The 12618-nt window shown below is 54.9% G+C and overlaps 1 protein-coding gene across 4 annotated transcripts in view; it reads left to right on the forward strand.

The window, feature by feature from the left end:
• MYO18B (myosin XVIIIB) overlaps positions 1-12618 on the forward strand; it is a 60944-nt gene that overhangs the window by 24072 nt on the left and 24254 nt on the right. For all 4 annotated transcript variants that reach the window (XM_082066567.1, XM_082066569.1, XM_082066568.1 and 1 more), the window contains exons 22-33: positions 1149-1214; positions 2361-2489; positions 2628-2771; positions 3998-4087; positions 5113-5232; positions 5357-5465; positions 6009-6133; positions 7198-7352; positions 8137-8260; positions 8771-8971; positions 9060-9170; positions 11060-11164. In XM_082066567.1, coding sequence (XP_081922693.1) covers positions 1149-1214; positions 2361-2489; positions 2628-2771; positions 3998-4087; positions 5113-5232; positions 5357-5465; positions 6009-6133; positions 7198-7352; positions 8137-8260; positions 8771-8971; positions 9060-9170; positions 11060-11164 — 1479 coding nt within the window. The remainder of the gene's footprint in view (positions 1-1148; positions 1215-2360; positions 2490-2627; positions 2772-3997; positions 4088-5112; positions 5233-5356; positions 5466-6008; positions 6134-7197; positions 7353-8136; positions 8261-8770; positions 8972-9059; positions 9171-11059; positions 11165-12618) is intronic.

A 12618-nucleotide genomic window follows, 5' to 3' on the forward strand; every position in this document is an offset into this window, starting at 1 on the left:
GTTTGCTGGCTGGAGTCTGATTCCCGCTCAGCGGCATTGCCTCAGCCGCTGGGGATACATGTCTGCAGTGCGGGCAATTGTCGCGGTTGAGACGGACAAACGACATGGACCATATTCTTTCAAGATGAAAGTAATAGGTGTAATTTATTGCTACAAGTGCATTTTTATACAATTCTACCAGTTCCTGTGTCCCTCCACCATTGGCCACAAATTACAGCACTAATATCTCATTGGTTAATTTTGCTATCATCCATGTTATTCTTCTATCCCCTTCTCTCTCACGGGTATATCTCTCCTTTCTCACGGGTACAAGTCCATACCTCCGGATACTCCTTTACTCCCATCTTTCTCAAGGGTAAATCTTAATATCTTCAAGGCTGATCTCTACTCCCATATTTTCTGTCAAGGACTCCACAGACCCACTGCAGTTTCCCACAGGCAATGGGGCAGCAAGGACAGACCCTGTGGCCGCACCATTGTGCATGGGGTGGGATTGTCCCTCGTGCGGATCCGTGTCCCCATGTACTCCCCTGCTCCATCCTCCTTGCCCCGCTGTGTGCCCGGCTGCTGGTGAGGGCCAGGGCTGCATTTCTGGTGCAATGAGGTGCTCCTGGTGCCTGCCGAAATATTTCTCACCTGGGTTTTGTCCTTTGTGGAGGAAACATGTGAGATGGCTGGAGGCTGTTGTATGGAGTGAAGTATTAGCGAAGGATTTTTGTCATGATTTCTGTAGCTCTGGGGTTTCCAAACCATCCATTTGTCCAGATAGTGTTTGCTGCCCTGGGGAAGTGTGCGGGATATCTGGCTGTTATGTTTGTGTGTTGGTCCAAAGCTCAGAGTAATTGAGTTCAGACTTCCTGTACAGCTCAGGACTAATCTGCTTGGCTCCCTGTGGGGGCTCAGCCCTGTGCTGGCAGGCTCAGAGGGGGAATCAGCACTTTTCCCTCTTCCTTTGCCTGCGTGGGCTGAGCTGTTGGCAAGCCAGGCAGGAGGGCAGTGCCGAGAGCTTGCGGTGCAGCTGGACCCTGGCTGGACAGTGCTGGGATGGGCTCTTGCCTTCCCGTAAGGCCTGGGGGTCTCTGTGCCCCATTTCAGTAGCCTCGTGCCGGGGTGTAATGTTCTCGGAGTGACATGCTCCTTCTCCGCAGGCGATCGAGGAGCTCTTCCAGGCACTGGATCTGGAGAAGAAGAGCATTGCCATCGGACGCAGCCAGGTACGGCGGCTCTGGTCTCTGCTCCCTGGTGCTCCCGGTGCACACGGCACAGCCAGCCCTGCACCAGGCACTGCCCGAAACTTCCCAAACCACAGGGAAAACCGCTGCTCCCCACAGCACCCAGCAGGCTGCGAAAATGGATCTCCCCAAAAATCAAAGCAAAAGGCTCCTAATTCGCACCTAAAAATGTTACCCTATGTAAACTGTGTACCTGGTTATAAAAATCTGTCCCCTCCTGGCTTTTAAGTTCCTAATGACCTTTGATGTCTGATGAGAGTAAAAGGAGTTTGGGCAGCGTGTGGTTTTGGTGGGCTGGGGTTAATGCTCTGCTGAACTGGGCAGCTGCAGGAGTTCTTGCAGCAACAACATTTGAACTTAAATGCAATAATCTCAAAGAAAAATTAATTTTGCATGCGCGCTTTCCTTCAGCTCTTGGAGTCTATAAAGAAAGAATTCATGAAATGGTTCTGTGGAGCAAAATAACTTTCTTTTATCCTGCACAGTGCAGTTTGCAATTATCTCTTCTATGAAACCCTTGTACTTAATCAATAGCGCGATAGCAGCTCCAGTCACATCTTGTTATAGAGTTAGTTTTGCCATCGCTTTGAGCATTGATTTTGTACTAGCTTCTAAAACTCGCTGGCTTGTGAAGTTAATACAGACATTAATGAGACAATCAAATAGGTGGTGGAGCAATCATAGCATTATCTCAAGAAAGTGAGTTCCTTGGAATTGTTCTTTGATTCAATTTGGCATCTTTAAAATGCAGCTCTTTAAGTACGCCACCGGCTTCCCAAGTGTAATTCAGTTTTTATTAAAGCTGTATTATGCAAATGGTGCACAATATTTGGGAGTGGTTGGTCCCATATCCTGAGAGGTTCGCCAGATGATGACTGAGAGGTGTCTTACACTCTGAGATATCGATACTGGGCTAAATTCGATGGCATCAGCAAATCTTTATCATTTATGTCAGTGTTCCTGACAAGTTTAGTTAAAGAAAAAGATGTGGTAAATTTTATTTTTCCTACTGTAAATTGACACTGTTGCTGTTACTTGTGCGTGTGTGTGTGTACAGTTAGAAATGCTGTAGGGCTCTTGGTGCCAGACCGTGTCTGGGGGGGTGTAACCTCTGTTCCTTGCTGTCAGGTTTTCTTGAAGCCGGGGGTCATCTCCAGGCTGGAGAAGCAGCGCGACAAGCTGATAGCCCAGAAGATGATCCTGCTCCAGGCTGCTTGCAGGGGCTTCCTCAGCCGCCAGAAGTTCAAGAGGTTGAAGGTATTGACCCTGTGGGTCATGGGTACCCTTTACCCACCAAAGCGTCAGCTCGGTGCTGCTGTGATACGGCCCAGAGCATCCAAATCACAGCTCTGTGAGCAGAGCAGGCCACTCCATGGCCACCATGTCTCCCCACAGATCCAGCGCCTCGCCGTCCGCTGCATCCAGAAGAACCTGGTGGTGTTCCAGGCCATCAGAAACTGGCCATGGTGGCAGCTGCTGAGCCGTGTGCGGCCCCTGCTCAGCGTCAGCCTTGCGGAGGAGCAGCTCCGTGCAAAAGAAGTATATGGGATGGGATGGGATGGGATGGGATGGGATGAATGGGATGAGTTGGGATGGGGTGGGGTGGGGTGGGATGGGACAGGACAGAACGCTTGAGGGACTCTTCCTGGTGGGTTGGCCAGATTAGCAGTCACTTCTGCCAGGGCAGAGATATTCTTCTGACCATTCAGAATTAATCATCTTTTCTTAGCACTGCATTTTTTTTGCTCCAAGTAATGTATTTTGTAGAGCTGTGGAGGGAGAAATAACTCTCCTTCTTCCTTAGAGGGACAGTAGCAAATGCAGTGTGTCCCCATAGCCGTAGCCCTGTCCCAGGGCTGCAGCTGTCCCCGTGTGTCCCCCGCTCCCCTTGTGAGCTCTGGGGCTGGGTCCACTGAGCCGAGCCCCTTGGGGACAGGTTCCCCACATCAGTCTGTGGGATGGCAAGATGGTGGGCAGCCAGATGCATCCTTGATACAGGGGATTCTGTGCTGTCACCATACCTGTCCTGGCTTCCATCGGAGCCGCTGCTGGTGATGGGAAACATTAATGGGCTGTTGCTGACCCAGGAAAGGCACCTTTCAGCCCTCCACATCTCTGAGACCTGCACTAAATTCTTAGTCTGTCTTCTTTGGTGTCCTGCCCCTCCTCTTGCCTTAGTGAGGGTTTAACAAGATGCTTTCAGGCTGGTTCAGGTGAAATAAAAGCTGCCCAAGCCTCTGTTTCTCTCTCCAAACCCGCCTGGGATCCATCAGGCCCCATCACCCGTTAACCTCTGTTTTTATCACAACTCTGCACATACTGTTTCTGCTCCGATTGGACATCAAAGCAGGACACGGCGGCGCCGAGCAGCTCTGTCTGCCCCTGCAGTCATGCTGCCTGAAAAAGAATCACAGAAAACAAGGTGCCTTTGCACCGCTCTGTGATAGCCTGCCAGGGCCCCAGCAACGCTCCCCGAACAAATGCAGATGCTGGGCTGTTCATCCCGGGCTTTTGAGGTTTGCATCTTTCTCTTAAAATGTGCTCTGTGTGCACACCAAAGCTGACAGCCCCTCTGACGGAATTCATGTCAGGAGATGTAGTCCCAGCAATTTGCAGCGAGCAGCCTTCAGAGTTGCCTGGTAAATTTTATTAATAAGGCAGTTATGTCTCTCCCATTTATTTTTAACAGAAAACAAGATTTTCATAAATAAATTGAGCGTGCTGGAGCTCTGCATGTGCTTTTTTTTTTTTTCAATCTTCCCTAGGAGGAGCTGGCGGCATTGAGAAGGAAGCTGGAAAAATCTGAGCAGGCATGCAGCGAGCTCAGGCAGACGGCAGAGAAGCTGGAAAGCAAGGTAGAGCCCAGAAAAAGCCTCTGCCACAGCCCTGCTTGGTTGAGTTGGAAATTAAGCCATATTGGGATAAATATGAGCACCAATTGCGTTGTGGCAGGAGGAGCTGTGACCAGCAAAGGGTTGGGCTGGAGGCAGCTGCTGAACTGCTGGCAGAGTCACCACAGCCAGGGGTCTCTGAACAGGACCCATAGGGGCTGCAGTTCCGATGGCGGCACCCAGAGAGCAGCCCAGACACCGTGGGGATGGGCCGTACCCAGGGTGTCCCCGGGAAAGCCTCAGGTCCCCTCCAGCAAGGACAGATGTCACCTTGTGCTGCCACCAGCACAGCACAGCGTAAGGGGCTGAGAAGTGGCAGTGTGAATGTCTTCCCTTTTGCTGACGAAAGGGTGTAATTAGAACAGGAAATCACGCACAGACATATTGTGTTCTCATCACGCTCTCAAGGCTGCAGGCTCACTGACCTCTGTGGGCACCAGAAATGACTCAGTTTAATGGGACGAATGCTAACGCCGTGGGGACTGCACACAAGTGTCCTGCTATCTTTGTTGTATTTCCAAGTATTTTCTCCTGACTGCTGTGCTTCAAACGTGGGGTTAACAGATTAAATGTTTCATGGAGACGAGGCTCTTAAGGACATGGCTTAGGGGTGGACTTGGCAGTGTTGGGTTGATGGTTGGACTCTGTGATCTTAAAGGTCTTTTCCAACCAAAATGACTCTATGATTCTAAATGAAACTTAATGCTAATCAGCTAGAATGATGCAGAAATCTGATGAGCACTGCAAGCAGCGCAGTGCAGGCAACAGGTTGCTGGTGTTTGCACAGGCAGCCACATGAGGGTTCAGCCACGGGCTCCAGCAGCAGCTACTTTTTGCCTGGGCTCCCAATGGTGACACTTGTTGGTGATGATGTGCACTTACCACATCCCCTAAGCACAGGCAGCTGCCAAATGAGAGCAGTCAGGATGCTGGAGTCGATGGGGCTGGTGTGCAGGGTGATGTCTAGCCTGTCTCCATGTCCCCCCCAGATCATCGACCTGACGACGGAGCTGTCAGACGAGCGGTACAAGGGTGACGTCGCCTGCCAGGTGCTGGATGGGGAGCGGGCAGAGAGGCTGCGGGGTGCCCGCGAGCTGCAGGAGCTGCAGGTAGGAGGGTCCTGAGCTGTCGGGCTGTGCTGGTGGCGATGCCACACTCTCGGCACAACCTGGCTGGACTCTAGTGCCCTGGAGCCAGGTAGATCCGCTCCCTTCCTTCCCCGGCTTTCCTCAGAGCAAACACGACCAAGTGCAGAAGAAACTGGAGTTGGTGGAAAAGCAGCTGGAAGAGGCCCAGCAGCTAGTTCAGCTGCGTGAGATGAAGATCAGTGGCTCTGGAGGAGGTAGGGGGGTCTGTTTGGTGATAGCGCTTGCTCTGGGCATCCAACCTGACCTGCGGGGCCAGCACGGCTGCCCCAGCACAGCAGCAAAGCCTCTTGCAATGGGCAGAGGTTTGCCCCCCGCCAAGGCAGTGCTGCTCCCCTAGCTTCTGGCCACCCTAGCACGTTTTTGCCACCCTGTCATTCTGCATTGCTTGTCTGTCCAGAGCTGGCAGTCATAGCCCAGTGGCATACGGCTCTTGCACAGGGCTGGGGATGCAACAGGGATGCTGCCTAAGGGTGCTGCTGGTACCACCTGGCACTCTTACAGCTCAAAGAGCGTTTGAAGCATGTTTTGGAGTGACGGGGAGGCTGATAAAACAAAAATGGGATGGGATGGGATGGGATGGGATGGGCATGCTTGCTGTGCTCAGGGTGGTGCATGTGCTATGTGAGCTGGGGCAGCCCTGGGTACCGGAGCCGCAGTTCTGCATTCGCCCATCTGACCCTGGCACAGCTGCTCAGACTGGCCAGGCTGAGCACCCCCTCCGGGTCTCTCCATGGCAGAGGACGAGTGGCAAGTGCGGTTTGACTGCGCGCAGACCGAGATCTCATTCCTGCGGAAGCGGCTGGCGCAGCTGGAGCAGCGGCTGGAGGCCGAGCTGGGCGCCAGGACCGGGCTTGAGCAAAAGGCAAGTGCTGCCAGCCCTGGGCGCTGGAGGGGACAGAGGCTCCCCAGGGCAACACCAAGGAGCAGGGCTGAAGCCACATGTCCTCTCCTTGCTTCTGGGCAGGCGAAGCTTTGCAGGGCTGAGCTGTGGAAATGTGGCTGCTTACTGGTGATGCTCTCAAAATCAGCTGTTTTCTGCTGGTATGAGAATAAATACCCCAAAGCTTCCTTCCAGCTTAAAAAGTTACTTTTGCACCAGGACGTGGCAAAATTCAGCCTTGGTCAAGCACAAGCATGAGCACAGGGTGAGAAGCTGTGGGTGGAGAGCGGCTCAGTGGTGGGTCTTGGTGTCAGTCTGGCTTTTGGATGCTGGACTGGGTTGTGCTCATACCATCTGCCATGCAAAGAGCTGCTAAAGTAAAGAGCTGCCAGTGCCTGAGCTTTGCCACAAGGAGAGAAAAAGCCAGCGTGCTTCCCTGAGCAGTCTCTGGGAGTCCGGTCACTTCTCATAAACATAAAACAAGAACATGAATATTATTCATGGTACATTAAAAAGTAATAAGAAAAGCAGCCCAGTCTCAGGAGCTTGGGTAAAGCAAAACAGCCCATTTGCTATCAGATAGTTAGTCTGGAATTACAGGCTTCATTAATGCAAGATTTTGCTTATTTAAAGGCATTGCTTAACAACTCTGTTCTCTGGCTGGTGAGAACTCTGGTGTCTCTCTGCCCCAAACACGATGCAAATCCTTGCGGGATCCAGCTCGCTCGGTCCAGGCACTGCTTTTGGCACAGAAACAGGATCAAATGTCTGCCCCTGGGGCAGCTTTGCTGACTCAGCAAGAGGACTGGGATGCTGCAGGGGCACAGGAGAGTGCCTGGGGCCTGAGGGGTCAGAGGACATACATTTGTCCTTGTTTGGTGGAAGATCTCTGAGTAACCTATCTCTGGGTGTCAGAGTGAGGCTGAGCCCTGGGTGGGAGCAGCTACAGGGTCCCTGTGCCCAGGGGGTCCCTGTGCTGTGGGAGTCCTTGTGGCATGGGATGGGGTGCCTATGCCGAGGGGTCTCACCACCATCCCTGCCTGCAGCTCAGCGAGGCACAGGCAGCCTGCGAGGCGGCCAGGAAGGCGTCCCAGCAGCTGCGGCGGCGGTGCCGGCGGCTGGTCTGCGAGCTGGAGGACGCGCGGGTGCTCGCCGAGAGCCAGCAGAGCCGCAGCCACGAGCTGGAGAAGAGGCAGAAGAAGTAAGGCTGGTGGAAGCAAGCGGGAGGGCTGGGGCTGCCAGAGTGGGAGGGCAGGGGACGGGGATGCTCAGGATGGCCTGGGGTGAGGAGTTCCTGGATGGGCTGCTCTGTTCATCTGCTGGAGGTTGCACTAAGCCAGGAGGTTATTTTTACATCCCGTTGCTGTGTGACTGGAACATGCTTCCATAAATGAAATCACTCCCAATGCAATTATAGAATCACAGAATAGTTTGGCTTGAAGGGTCCTTCAAAGCTCATGTAGTCGAACCCCTGCCATGAGCAGGGGCATCTTCACCCAGATCAGGTTGCTCAGAGCCCCATCCAGCCTGGCCTGGGATGTCTCCAGGGATGGGGCATCCACCACCTTTCTGGGCATCAGTGGCATAGCAGAGTCCCGGTGGCCCTGGATCGGGAGCTGCCCATGTTGTGGGGGTGGCAGAGGGCTGTTGCCTGCACACAGGCACCGTTTGGGGTATTTGGGGTCTGTAGCAGGTGACTGCAGCAGTTTTTTGCACCCTGCTCTTGGCAACCACCTGTGTGCACATGGCTGCTGCTCCACACTGCCCACGGCTGGCACTTGTGTGGAGTAATTAGGGATTCAGAAAACGACGGCAGCACTTTGTGGGGAATAGGCTTCTTGCCCTCTCAAAAGCACTTGGAAAGTCTAGTGCTGGGAGAAGCTGCTCGCCTGTCTCCCTGTCTCAGCACAGCCTCCCCGGCTAGAGGCAGCCAAGCTGCCAACACAGACCCACATGGGAGAGGGAAATGTGTGCTTTTGTCCCAGGTTTGACCTGCAGTTAGCCCAGGCCCTCGGGGAGTCTGCCTTTGAGAAGAGGCTCCGTGAAAAAGTGGCACAGGAGAACACCAGCATCCGATGGGAGATGGGCAAACTCCAGCAGAGCTTAGAGGTAAGAGGAAAATACCCCACTTTGCTGCATTATATCCAGTTTTTGGGAGCAGGTCTCAGAGCAAAGCCATTATATTTGCAATTATAGAAGAGGCAGTCAGGCACAAACCCGGCAGCTTGATTCCAATTTCTTTCAGCGCATTCCTAGGCTGTGCATGATGTATTTAAAAAACATTATCCTCTGCCAGAAGAAAGGCTTATCACTTGTAAAAAGTGATGGCCATCCCTCAGTTTAGCTAATCAGACCCACCGTCATTATCGCTGAAGTAATTCGTGCTTCCCTTTGCGCCTCTACCCACAATCTCATCTGCAAGAAGCTGCAGGTCTGTGTCTCTATGGGGTGATGCTGCACCAGTGCCCACCGAGCCCTGCGCGAGGTGCATCAGCCTCCAGGGTGTTTCTGATGGTGCTGTTGGAAACAGTTTGGGTTTGAAGAGCGAGGGGTGGGTGTGCAAAGCCCTTTTCCCATGTCTGGGACTGGCTGCTGACCCCCTCTCTGCCCCGCGAGCAGCAGAAGGAGGCGGAGGCGGCCAGCCTGGCGCAGCGGGTGACGGTGCTGGCCGGCCGGGTGCAGGAGCTTAGCACCCCCGGCGCCCTGGACGCCCGCGCCGTGCCCACGCTCAGGACGCAGCTCTGGGACCTGGAGGCCAGCGCTGCCGAGCAGAGGAAGGAGCTGGAGCGGCAGACAGCTGCTGTGGATCACCTGGAGCAGGTAGCGCAGCCACCCCCGGGGATGTCCCTCCCTGCTCCTTCCCTGTCCCACTGGGGCTGTGAGCAGCTGCTGTGTGTTCATCTTGCAGCTGCATCAGAGGCTGGAGCTGGAGATAGAGCGGATGAAGCAGATGCACCAGAAGGAGCTGGAGGACAAGGACGAGGAGCTGGAGGATGTGCGGCAGTCCTGCCAGAAGAGGGTAGGTCAGCACTGGGGGGGGACAGTGCTTCCTAGGGCTCCCCTTGTCCATGGTCCATTCCTGGGGTCCCTCCTCCCTGGGGAGCGGTATGGGGGTCAGAGCTGCTTTCCCACCAGACTGGCATGAGCCCCGTCACAGCCCTGGGTGCAAAACTAGGCTGTGGGTCAGGGGCGAGTCCCTGCCACACTGGAGGGGCTGTTGTGGACAGTGTGTGACAGCCACGTGTGATGCAGCACGTGGGCACGGTGCTCTCGGTGACACCAGCGTCACACCAAGGGCACTAGTGCCAGCCAGGGCTTTGAGTTTGGTGATAATGAACAGAAAACCCCCTTTCAGCAGGGCTGCAAAGTCAGTGGCGTGCAAACATGGATGAGATACCCAGGCTGTTTGATCTGGGGCTGCGGGACTGTGTGGTAGCAGCCAGTTCCTGTCAGGCCTGGGGCACACCTGGCTGTCAATAGTGAATTAACATTGCTGAGGCTTAATGAAGCGGTCGGTGGGGCTTTGCATGTGCTATTTTTGGAAGGCAGAACAAATGGGGAGGCAAACGAGGCAATGTATGCTCCTCTTGCTCCTGTCAGCACATAGCTGTGCCCCGAGTCATAAGGCTGTGTGCCCAGGGGTGCTGCTCTGGGGTGCAAACGCTGCCGGTAGGTGCAACCACCGCTGTCCCCCTGCATTCTGTTCCTGCCATGCTGCCCTGCTGCTGGATGGGGCAGCAGCAGCTCTGTGCTCCTCTCCCTGCTCTCCACTGGTCCATTTTTGCTGCAGCTCTGGGCTGGTTATGGGGACACATTGTTCATGGCTCCTCCCAGGGTCCTGCCTTCCCTTCTGCACCTCCCTGCCTGTTTAACTGCCCTGCACAGGGAGTGATGCTGTGCCTTGCGGCTGCTCTCAGCTGGCAGTGTGTCGTTCATCCCCTCCCTCACCCTGCGCGGCCTGAGTATCATTTTCCAAATGAGTAAATGGCAGAGACGCTCCAGAGAGCAATTGATATTTAGCAGCCTGCTCCCATTCCCTTTTTAACCCGTTTCTGGGCAGCAGCTGGGTGCAGGAGGCGGCTGGGGCAAGGAGGGCACCGGGAGCCGTGCCAGGGGTGCAGCTGGCACGGCCGCTCCTGCAGGCACAGCCGCAGCTGCTTGCAGGGGAGGAGCAGGCGATGGGCTGGGCTGGCTCGCTTTGGTCACACATTTCTACCACCCTCACCCCCTGTCTGGACCCTCTCACAGCTGCACACACAGCTCTGCGGTGCCGTGCCAGGTCTGGTTCCCTCCTGCAAAGCACTTGCCGCGGGCGCAGTGCTGTGGGACAGTAATGCTTGAATGGAGGCACAGGGATGGTGGCTCCTGTGCTCAGCGCTGGCCCTTGGGCTCCGTTTGCTCCTGGGAGCAGCACAAATCCTGCCTTTATGGCACGTCTGCTCCACGAGGCCACTGTCACCTCTACACTGGTGCAGAGCTGGAGCAAGAAGCGTGCTGCTTGGTTCATGGTCATTGGATATCTTGAGGAAACTTGCAGGGATCAGAGCCGACCCCTCTTCTAGCTCAGCTGGAGGGCCTGTGTTACTGCTCCAGAGCTGCAGGGACAGCCCTTGGGGACCTCTGACCATGGCTCAAATAGCCCATTGTGTCCCAAAAGTGCTGCTGGCTCCTGGACTGCTTCCCCTTGCTCCTCTTGGCCAGGAGCAGTTGCCCTCCCTTGGGGACAGCAGGGACTCTGGGGGACATGGCCCATCCCTGGTCGGCAGTGCAGGCTGCAGTGATGGCAGCTTTGCTGTGCTCCCTCTCTCGGGGGTGGCCGGGTCCCCACCACGGTGGTGGCTGTCCCCTGCCGGAGAGTGGGGCTTTGGCTGGGCTCTGAGTGTGACTGGGGTTGTCTCCTGCATGCAGCTCCGGCAGCTGGAGATGCAGCTGGAACAGGAGTACGAGGAGAAGCAGATGGTGCTGCACGAGAAGCAGGACCTAGAGGGGCTCATCGCCACCCTGTGCGAGCAGGTAAGGGGACAAGGCCCGCCCTGGGGACAGCACAGCAGGGACAAGCATGCTCTGCTGTCTTGCTGCTGCCTCCCAGACAGCTGAGCCGCTTCACTGGCCATGCCCTGGCTCAAAACACTGCCTGTAAAGAAAGGAGCATGAATGCGGACGGGGTGACAGCTTGGCTGTTCACGCACGTGCAGGCGACTGCAATTCCCCCGTCTCTCACCTCTTCCCAACCCACCAGAACAGCAGCGTGTGCTGCAGTGGCCACCCGCTGCCAGGGGGGGTTTGGGACTGTGGGCATCAAATAGGAGACAGTCAGTCCCACCAAGGACCCCGGGAGGGGAACTGTTCGCTTTTCTACAGAATTATCTAAACAGGGGGAGGCATCTGGTTTTTGCTGGATTTTTCATGAGAGTCGGACTAGCCAGGACTAAAGCTGCTCCATCTGCCCAGAAAAGCAGTTTATCAGATTCTGCTCTTTGCAGAGGAATTCTGTCCCAGACACATTTGTTGAACAAATCCTTTTTCACTCTCTAATGTGTCTGTGGCAGTGATTGAAGTGCACAGAATGGGAAAAGCACAGACAGCTGCTCCCTGTTCAATGGGAAGGTTCAGGGCTGAACGCAGCCTCATTGAACAGCATGTATTGGCTTGGGCATCGCTCAGCATCACTGCACAGCTGGGCCTGGGGCTGTGTCACGCACCAGCTCCTGCTGAAGGAGCCCAGGTGACCAAGTGATGTCCTGCCTGGCCCTTCCCTGGGGACATGGTGCTGCCAGGGCTGAGGACGGTACCAGCTCAGTGCCTCCACCTGCCCATGCACAGCCCCATCCCATTGCAACTGATCCTGCACGTGCAGGAAAGGGGGAGCTGATTTGATTAGCTGTAGTTGTGCTAATTAAGCAGCGCATCCTCTGGCCATTAGCACCAGCCAGCTTGATCTCAGCATTTCAGCAGGCTTGGTGATTGTGTGTGTTCATCAAACAGGATGAACCCGGGAGCTGTGCAGCTTTGCAGTGCTGGGCATATTTCAGGGAGACACAAAATGTTCTGACGAGGCTTATCCATAATGTTCTCCCGACTTAGAAAATGTTTGGAGAACTGTCAGAATAAATCTTGCTGTAAGAAAGCGAGGTATTATTATAACTACCTCTCGGTCCAGCGCGTCCCGCTTGCTCAGCAGAGGAGAACTTGGATAGATGAGGAGGCGGCAGGAGCTCAGGGCTCTCGGGGAATGGCACCTTCTCCTCCCTGCGACTGTCCCCAGGCACTGCCCTGCAGCCCCCAACCCCATCGCAGGGACAGCAGGTGGCACAGTGTGGGTATCGCTGTAATGAGTGTGAAATAAAGCCAGAGCCTCGAAAGCAGCTATTAAATGAAATTCCAGCTTTGTGACTTAAAAAGCACTGGGCTGCAGTGGTGGGAGGTGGCGGCTGCTTCCAGTTCCGATACAAAATCCATCATCTGCG

This window comes from Streptopelia decaocto, assembly GCF_964273445.1.
Source record: "Streptopelia decaocto genome assembly, chromosome: 15".
Lineage (NCBI taxonomy): Eukaryota > Metazoa > Chordata > Aves > Columbiformes > Columbidae > Streptopelia > Streptopelia decaocto.